Raw genomic sequence first — 9,971 nt, 5'->3', positions numbered from 1 at the left:
TATATATATATATAACAGTATAGAATAGACTTCATAGCATGAAAAGAAACCTTAAGTCCGTAAAGCAATTTAAATGAGCCACAATGTTACATTTAATCAATCACCTGGTATCATTTGTTTGTGTATGCAAAGCAATGAAGGAAGTTTTTTTAAATTAAAGTTGTTTCATGCATACCAAACATAATATACAGAGGTAGAAGTTACTTTAAGGCAGTATTAACTTAGTTATGCAGCTTACGAAAAATGTTTGAACTTGTGTTTTTTAAAAAACAATGGGCTTAGCCAGCATCATCTGGAAGCATTTTGTTTGCTTTGAAGTAACAGGAGTACCTGTTTTTAAAAGCTAAAAGTCAAGAATGAGTTGTACCTAGATGCTGGATGCAAAAACAGTATTGACTCAAATTTAGCCCATAACAGGGAAGATCTACTAAGAATAAACAGTTCAATTCAGCCTCTGTCTGAAACTGTCTGTTTTTGTGTTAAGTTTTAGGCAAAAATAATTCAAACCAGGCATGGAAGCTAAATTTATATGAGAGTAGACCACTGTTTGACAGTACTTGGATTTCTTGTCACTTAGGAAACGTGATATGAAATGCCTGTATTTTACAGAATCACAGAATGTTAGGGATTGGAAGGGACCTTGAAAGATCATCTAGATCTAGCGTTGTTCAACCTAGTTAAGGGCATACAATCAAAGATCTGATTCAGCTTTAGTGATGTCTTGAAAATTGAATGACTTTGTCATTCCTTAACAGGTAGGAATGATAGCACCTTCATAGGAACATGATGTTGTGGAGAACACAGGGAAATGGAAAGAAAGCACCTCAGGGAACTGCTAAAGGAAGCAGATACTAACCAGACTACTTATCTTCCAGCATGACCCATAGGCTGCAGCCCGCTTGATGCACCTCACTGTGCTCATGTGAGGCACAGAGGGACAGCAGTGGCTCTTGTTCATCTGTCCCTTTGCAACACCAGTGCTCAGAACTGCCCACCAGGTGAGGACGCTAGCTGGAAACAAAAATATGACACAGGAGTAGAAATACATGATTAACAACAGCACCTTGTGGGAGAGGAGATTCCACTTGGGAAAAAGAGGTAGGCAGCAGTGAGAGCAGGAGAAGGCTGGAACAGTTTGTCCAGCTGTAAATACCAGCACAGATGGCTGCACCTTGCTCTTTGGCTGCACCACCCCATACAGACACAGAGTCTTTGCACCCCAGCTCTAATAACAGACAAAAAGTCATGTACCTTAGTTGAGAGCAGGATGTACGTTGGAAAAGAACAGAGAACAAATTTGTAAGATGAATTGAGATGCAACTTATTGTAAGTAATTTTTCAGTGTTAAACCCACTCATCTGGCACTCCTCTATCGTTCCACAGGAAGGCAGACTGGCCAAATAACTTAAGCACAGAATGGTGCCATCTGTCCCAGCTGACACAGGACTACAGTGTTGTATCCTAGTGATTACGTAGGTGTAGGCCAGCGCCCTGCATGCATGGAGTAGAGGGAAGCCAGGTGGCAAACTAGCTCTAATGTACCCCACCAGGAGGTACATGTAGCAACCACTTACTTGCCAATTTTCAAAATGCAATTTTAACGTTTTCAGGCTTAAGAACAGAAAAAGCACAGAAATCCAGGAGCGGCTTGAGGTTGAATTAAAGTCTGATTTAGGGAAGCAAACAAATGTACATAACCCACATTAGGCTGACCCAAGCCTGTTCTTGTAGCATCAGCTTTTAGACAGCAACAGCTGGATTCCAGTTCCATTTCAGAACACTTTGGCCTCTGAAGCAGAGGCATAGTAATACAATAGTAAGGATATCTTCCCTGTCACACTGCAGAGTAAAACAATTCACACAAGTAGGTTTCAGAGGTGATTTAGACTGACCTACCTTGCTGCACACTGAAACAGGCTAGAAAGAGTGATCACGTAGTGAGTTAAAGCCTCTGAGCTGTAATGGTAGGAGCCTAGAAGAACAGCTACAGTATAAGAGCTATAAGATAGTAGCTTTTCAGTGTTCAGCTGAATTGTCAAGAAAATAGACACGTTAGCCCACTTAATGACTTTAAGGGATGTTACAACAGCCTGAACACTTCCATTAGAAGATGTATTTGAAGCTTAACAAGTTCTTAAGGATACAGCACATCTACCTACCTTTCACTGCGTGCAGTAATTTTACTGCCTCATGCCTGCCCCTTGTCCCCCAAAGATCTAGAGCAGGCATGATTAGGCAGCTGACAACAGTCCAACAATCTTCAGTCGTGCAGAAAAGTGTGACCTCTGGGAATGCAGGTGAGGGATCTTGAACACAGCAACATTCATCAGTCTTTATAGAACAGTCTACAATGGCTGGATTCAGTGCAAGTGGCATTACATTCTCTCGGAGCAAGTGTGCAGGCTGACTCAGTTGCTCTACTGTCTGTTATCTTTGGATACGTTGTGTGCTAGCCAGTTCACTTTGGTTTTCCAGCTCTCTCGCAGGGCTTCATTAAACTTTAGTCTGAAGTGCTTTAGTGCCTCCTCGTCTGTTTTACCGAGAGCTAGGGAATCCTGAAGGTAAGAGGCAAAAGAGCCTTACTGAAAGGGCAACTGAACAATTAGTGGCTAAACTGCTAAAATATTTACTTGCTCAGAAATTACTCTACTGAAAGGCGCACTGTGTTGGGAACAAGTACCCAAATAATTGTTTTGAATGGTTACTATAGCTGCACATTTTTTCATTCCACTAAATACACGCATCCTACTATTAGCTTGGAAGTAGGAAAGCATTAGATTTTTTAGTACTCTTGTCCAAAGCTACTCTCTTTCAGATGGACAAAGCTAGGTTGTTATAATGTAAGAGACAAGTTGAGAACAAGAAGTGATACTCCACCACAGAGTTCTGTGTCCCCTTAGCCTGCAAGCTGGTTCTACAAGGTACCTATTGCCTTTGTGCTGAAGAATCTGATGAAGTTCATCCCTGAGCACCAGTACCTTACGTTTCTGACACCTGCATGTAAGCATTGGGCATTTACTCACAGTTTTTGCAGTTCAGTTGCTTCAAAGAAACTTCCACTGTGACCTACTACTCCTCACAAAACTACACGATCAGGTATTCAGTTTCAGCTGTATCCAGGCTCTGCTTTTCTTACCTTTAGATACTGAATGTCTTTAGAGCAGCTGAGTTCTGGCAGGCCAGCAGCTTTCATCAGTGCAAACAAGTGCAGGAAGAGAAGACCATGGCGCCTCAGAATCATATAGGCTTTTTCACAATAACCTCTGAATCTATTCAGAAAGGAAGGTGAGGCAAAGCATTGAAGACTGCAAGATACACTATTTTATAAAGCAAGGCTAGCTATTAGTCAGAGGCCTGCTGTCTGAATTGATGACTAGCATGTAGTTTCACCTCGTCTAAAACATAATTGTTTATTAGCTTTACCTTGTTTGTATATTTAAATGGACTAGCTAATGTTTGCAAGGTCCTCAGCTCTCTACTTAGCAAGAGCTAGGAACATCTGACTGCATTGGATTACCTAGTGCAGGGATGCATTCCCCACAGCCACAAACCTGAGTCCAAGAACATGGACAAAGGACCACAGACTACAACAGTTGCAGATTCAAGTGCTACAGTCTCTATTTTATGCAGTGAGATTTGACAGCTACAAGGTAAGTGGCTGACTACTCATACATTTGGTCACTTTAAAAAGCCAGTTCAGAGCCATCTAATCTAGGCAAAGGGCAAGGGGTCATGCTTGAGCCTGTGTGTGCTCCACCTGCACTGATGGACTTAACAGCTATAGGCTATGCATCACTGCTAAAAATACATTGTGAAAATTCAGAGCTTAAAAAGCTTAAGTCAAATGTAACTGTTAACACTTACCTTTCAAACTTCTCGTTGTTGTTAGTTTTTCCTTGTTGGATGACATGCACAAAGTCGTAGGTTAAGATGAAAGGAACTCGTTCTCTGTTAATACCAAATTTGGTTTTGAAGTTCCCCAAAAAGTGACCAAAATCAATATGGAACAGCTGGAAATAAGGAAAAAAATAATTGTTTTCAGAATAGTACTTCTTTTAGCCAATCAGAACTGAGCTCTCTTCATGGTTGCTGTATTCAAAAGATACTGACCATAGGATTTTGGGAGGGGAAAAAACTGACCATTGCGCTCCTTTGGGGAAAGAGGTAATATTTACTTGCCAAGATAGTCTCCAGTGTAATTAAGGTGGGAGAGGACAGAAAAGGTACTTAGCTCTTTAGTACTTGGTGTAGCTGGAAATACATTTTAAAAGCCTTAGGGCGTCACTAGGAAAAGCAGAAAGAGAACTAAGATGGGCTGGTCTTACCCTACCAGTGCAGTCTGCAGTTCCAGACTGTGGAAATAAGATGTCCTCTTGCTACAAAACATTATTTGTTCAGGTAAGGCTTTCCACCACAACCACCTTTTTTTAATACAAAGTACAGTGAAGTTGTTTCATCACCGGTGCAATGATGGGAAGGAAGATCATGTGCCAAACCTTGTACATTATGGCGATTTTACAGAGCTGCTGTAAACACCAAAGCATAAACAAAACCTATGGCTGCATACCGCAGGGCATCAGCTCCCCCAAGTGGACAAATTGCCCCTACACTGCAGAAACAGCTTTGTGTAGGCTTCTTCCCCACCACTTGTTCTTTACGTGGTGAGAAGAGGCAATCCTAGGTAAGAGCTGCTGCTAATCACAGCCCAGTGAGAAAGGTTAGTGTCTAGTTAGTGAATGACGTGGTGGCTCTGTCCCTGCAGTGATCCCAGAACAAAGGCTCTACTAGGTCTTTATGACCATGACTGCTTGGATTTAGGGGAATAAGGTGTAGAGGAGGGGGATGTTACACAGAAACAATACAGGCAGGCAAACTGTTGCCAGGAGTCTCAGAACATCACCAGCTAATTTCTTACTTTCAACCATTAACTAGCTGACTTTGCCAGATCTCTAGGAGACTAAGCTTGCAGTGGCTAGCACAAGGTTGTTCAGGCTTTGTAGAATTCACAATTAAACAAGAGCAATAGCTTATACTTTCCCCTCTACCAGAATATTACTAGAACCAAATATTCCTCTCTACCAGAATATTACTAATGTAATTTAGTCCGTGCTCTATTAGAAAAAGTTTTTTTTTTCTAGTTTTCCCCTTTGTATTTCAAACAGTGTAAAACAATTTAATATAAACTCAACTATTCTTGTGGACTAGAGAAGTAAAGGAATTGGTACAGGTGAAATTAAAACCACATTGATCATACGCAACTGTTTAGATAACAAATCTAAGAGAAAGACTATAAAAATACCATTGTGGGCAATTAACTGAGGATCTTATCTAGCAACTACAAGTGATTTGTAATTCTGCTGTAGCCAAGAAAGTTCAGACTGGTAAGTACAGTGCTCAGGTCTGGATCTGCAGACAGTTTTAGGTCTGAGAGGTATGAATTGTTTCACTGTGATTTCAAAGTGGGTTTTAACAGCAGCCTGATAAGATATTACACTGGCAGCTGCTGACACTTACACAAGTGTATTCAAATTATAAGTCTGTATTTACCCTCTCAGTGATAGAAGCTATTGAGACCAGTTGCCCAGTCTGCCTCTGCTGGAAGGGGCTGTACATTCCTTAGGGGTAAGACTGCACTGGGATGTTTCTGTCTATTGCTAAGTCGCCTTCATGCCCCTCTCCAGCAGCAGCAGCATAGCCCCTTACCTGGCCGGTTTCCCGGATCATGATGTTATCGCTGTGCCGGTCCCCTATCCCCAGCACATACGTTGCCACACAGTACCCAGCACAGGAGAGCGTGAACTCCTCTATAGCTTGTTCTAATGCATCACTAAACAGGACAAGAAAAAGATGGAAAGGGAATTTTACTTTGAATACCAGTACTTCACAGCTGGGAAGGCTGTTGTTATAGCTTCTTCCCCCATGCAGACGTGCAGGAGAAGGTAAGGGAATTACGCGGCTGAATGACACCTTCTGTAGCATACTCCAGAGTCAGTATGCGCATCCACACGTCACAAAATACAGCTGCAGTAAAAACTGTCTGTAATTGGAAAGGCCTGGGTAAGATCCTGTCCACACTCTCAACTAAGATGGCTTGGAATTAACTCATTTCTAGGTCTCCACAGATCCAAAACACCACCTGGGGTTCTTGAATGATTCCTGCTAGCACCTTCAGAGTTTGAGCAGGGTAGGACTGATGCTTTCTGCTTTCTATTTCTGTACCTGCTAAACCCCTAAGCTGCACAGCTGTTTTGCTGTTTTCTTCTTGCACCTTCTAGTTTTAACATTGCTCTTTCCACCCCTTTTCCAGCTGTTACCACACTGACTGCCTACTCAGGAAACTAACAGGACTGAGGGGAAGTCCAAGATTTGGATCCAACCTGGGGCAAGCGCTACCTTAAGCTATTGGAGTTCAAAAAAGCTTGCAAACAGTAACCAAAATGTCTCAATTTCTGCTCAAGATCCCTATAGCTCCACAAATGTCTTCTATTGCCCTATGCTGCAGAGCAGATACGAATATTGCAGGACAGCTTGGAAATAGTAACTGAAGGGAAAAAGCAAAAGAGCAAAGCAGAAGACTTGTCTCCAGCTTTAAGAAAGCAGAAAAGCACCACTGAGTAAAAGACAAGCCCACTTACCCTGGGTTCTTGGACTTTAGCCAGTTGAGCAGTGCATCCTTGTTGAAGGCTGCAGTGGCCACCATGTTGCTCTTGTTCAGCTGGATGTTAGCGATGGTATCTGAATGCATGACTACTTCTATCAGCCCAGTCTTGTCTCCTGTGGAGAGGCAGCCATAAGGGGTCATCCTGCAGAGATGAAAGAAACCCTTCTGCTGAAATAGTGCCCACAATTGGGGTGTCTTGTCTTTCAAGCTTTCCCTTGTCTCCCATGTGAAAAACAAATCAGTAGAGAAAAGCCCAACAGTACTTTTTGCCTATGTTTTATGTTTGGAATTAAGGAAAAATCCCTCAGTTCTTCAGGGTGTTGAGCCAGCAGAAATACTCCTAAGGGCCTCCCTACCTTCACCTCATAGTGCTTCAGATGTGCTAAGGGCAGGTTGCAGTTGGTGTGCACAGAAGACAGAGCATCTTCCAACTGGAGGGTGTCTAAGGCAACTACTAAGCACTGGTTTGGTACAAATAGCCTCCCAGGGCCACAGATGCAGCATAACTAAAGCTTGCTTAATAGGAAATTGGTGAAAGAGCCTGATTTAAGCTCAATACCACTTCTATCCTAACTTAACAGCTGTGCAGTTCTGTTTCTAGCACCAGCCCTGAACTTCAGGCCCAGTAACAAAACACAGCATCAACACCTGCTTGCTATCAGTGAATTTCCACAGCCTCTGCTCCTGGACTGTATTACAGTCCCCCCCCCATACTTCATCCTTCTCTAAACCTTGCTGTTTGGGAACACCTGCAGTGTTACTTACTTAAAATAGAACTGCCTGCATCCCTTCTCCGTCACAGTTCTTTTAGTTGGGAGTCTCTAACATCCCAGCTTTCTCCCACCTCTCCTGCATTTCTACCCTCAGCACCATAAAACCTGACTAGCTGCTCACAGAACACTGGACAGACCTGGGCAGAGACAAAACATGATTTCAAGTAAAACACTCTCACCACACCTGATCTACCACTGCAGCATGCCAACTGGGAGCAAGCACATTACTCACCTCAGGTCCAGGCCCTCCTGCTTCCACAGAACATCCATCAGCTGGATCATCTGCAGAGTCAGCATGTCCTGACGAAGATCTACACAGCATTACAAAGGAAGAAAGGGTTGTGAGTGCCTCCCATTTTCCCCTCTTGTTCTTTTGCAGTTGAACTTGCTCTGTCCCTGCAGCAGGTTGCTAGAGGGGCCCTTGCCACGTGTGTCACTTTCTATACATCTTGCTAGCAGAGAACATCATCACTAGAGCAACTTTGACTACTGCAGGAACATTGTAAAGCCCCCTTTACGATGTCTGAGTTAAGATATCTAATGGAGATAAATGTTACTTCACTTTGCCAAAGCTCTTCCCATAGCAGACAATTTAGCACTTAACTAGAAAACATCTCCCTGATACAACAGTGAGCAGGAACAACTCTGACCCTACAAGGCTCTGACTGACACAGCATTTCCAGACCTCACATTTTACTTTGCAAGGTTATCCAGCTATAAATAGTTGGTACTACTTTGTTAAAGTTTTATGAAGTGCAGAGGAGACTTTATTACATCTCCAGATTACTGTCCAAAACCTCAAACACACTGATGGTCCTTACTGACCAAACATCTTAATGGTCCATTTTTTGGCCCATTCACCACAATAAATATGTAAGACTATTACGCCTATGAAAGCACCTCCTTTAAAGACTTACCGTCTCCATTTTTAAAAATGATACCCACTCCACCTCCACCTGTCTCTTCATTATTAAAAACAATCCATAAAGGTTTCATTTTGGAGTCCATAAAGGTGCACTGATCCACACTAGGGGAAATAAAAATACTACCATCAGTGTTTCTACCTAATACAAAAAGCATCCATCTAAGCTGCAAATTCAACAGCACCCAGCATTGTATTGTTAATGACCATGAGCAAGGAGGGCCTCAGAGTAACCAGAAACCTGGCTCTGCTCCTGAACAAAACCTGCAGCACAAAGTGGGGAAGAGATGCAGCTATCTTGCTTACCAAACTTCAGCGAGGATAATGCTGGGGTTCAGGGGAGACTGGAGGTGGGAAAGTGCTTCAAGATAAGTTTCCTGCTTCATGCACACATGCATCATCTCTTTGGTTTGAGGCTTGGTGGCCTTCTGAGAACTCACTTTAACAAAGTCATTCAGAGCTTTCATCTTGTTGAGTGCTTCTCCCTGCAAAGAAATAGAGACACAAAATAGGGTTAACAAATAGGAAGTACCTGGAGAAAGGTTAAAAACGATAAAAATCCACTGTGCAATGTAAACATTGCTTGTATTGCTTACTTTTCCCTCAACTTGTAGCGATTCACACATTACAACAAAATGAATTTCATGCCGTCTGCTGAAGGTACGAATCTATCATGAGTTACAGATATTCTGCTGGGCACAAATGTATCACAAGGTAATGATTGCTGTCCTAAATACCAGGGATGATGCACAGCATCAAGCACCAGAGGAAGCACTGGCTAGAAGAGATGAGGATGAGTCCTATAGCCCCTGCCCTGTAAGGCTGTTGGGGAGTTCTGGTTATGCAAAAGCACCGCTTCAGCTTGCAAACGGAAGAAGCAGTGGTTTGTGGGCAGATAGCTCTGACTTCATGTATGTAGGAATCCCTCACTTCTGAAGCAATTACAGTGAGCCTTGACAAATAATTTTAAAAAAAAAGTTTTAAAGAGTGGGCAATGACCAGGATTACCTCCATGTGGCAACTGAAGAAAAGACTGCACTGCTCCAAATCAAGCAGAGAATTTTGATCAACTCCTACTAGATGACAATTCATTCACCTCGTCTAATAACAGCAGTCTGAACATTTCAAACCATTCCAGACACATCTTGTAGTCTGGGACGTGAGGGGGTGAGTAAGAGATGAGCAAAGTCGCATGTGATGGGGAACTCCAGGCTCATAATAGGATATGCCAAAAACAATATAGCAGTTGCAAGGCTCTTATTATATTACTGATAACTTTAAGTTGAAAAAACTAACAGCTGAGCACAAGCTCCAAGCAAGAGGGATGTCAACCTTATGGCTAAAGGCATTTTTTACCTGTTTCATCAAAACTTTTATATGATGGGTGCTGCCTCTGCAATATGCTTCCAGGATCAAGCCAAACCTCAAGGCAACTGCAGGGACATGCATTTCTGACCTAGAGGAAGAAGGGAGGTTAAAGCAAAACTGACTCAGCACAGCGAGTGACTAATTCTCCCATTCATGCCAGCAAAATGTGTGAAGAGTAGAAAAAACAGAACACCCGCCCCTGAAGGTGCTGTAGGAAAAGCATTGCTTCAAGTGGTGAGACATCTTT

General features: G+C 42.6%; 1 protein-coding gene across 6 annotated transcripts in view; it reads right to left on the bottom strand.

Moving 5' to 3' along the window:
• Positions 1–153: 153 nt before the first annotated feature.
• Positions 154–9,971, bottom strand: part of PIK3CD (phosphatidylinositol-4,5-bisphosphate 3-kinase catalytic subunit delta) — a 41,107-nt gene continuing 31,289 nt past the window's right edge. For 5 of the 6 annotated variants that reach the window (XM_035344354.1, XM_035344352.1, XM_035344353.1 and 2 more), the window contains 9 exons: positions 9,713–9,812; positions 8,663–8,841; positions 8,352–8,461; positions 7,667–7,745; positions 6,636–6,803; positions 5,704–5,827; positions 3,865–4,010; positions 3,137–3,269; positions 154–2,555 (listed from right to left, as the gene is read on the bottom strand). In XM_035344354.1, coding sequence (XP_035200245.1) covers positions 2,418–2,555; positions 3,137–3,269; positions 3,865–4,010; positions 5,704–5,827; positions 6,636–6,803; positions 7,667–7,745; positions 8,352–8,461; positions 8,663–8,841; positions 9,713–9,812 — 1,177 coding nt within the window. In that variant the 3' untranslated portion in view covers positions 154–2,417. The remainder of the gene's footprint in view (positions 2,556–3,136; positions 3,270–3,864; positions 4,011–5,703; positions 5,828–6,635; positions 6,804–7,666; positions 7,746–8,351; positions 8,462–8,662; positions 8,842–9,712; positions 9,813–9,971) is intronic. The other variant, XR_004755635.1, reaches the window with a different exon arrangement.

The sequence above is a fragment of the Oxyura jamaicensis genome, chromosome 21, assembly GCF_011077185.1.
Source record: "Oxyura jamaicensis isolate SHBP4307 breed ruddy duck chromosome 21, BPBGC_Ojam_1.0, whole genome shotgun sequence".
Taxonomy (NCBI): domain Eukaryota; kingdom Metazoa; phylum Chordata; class Aves; order Anseriformes; family Anatidae; genus Oxyura; species Oxyura jamaicensis.
This window is presented reverse-complemented; position numbering and strand designations above follow the sequence as displayed.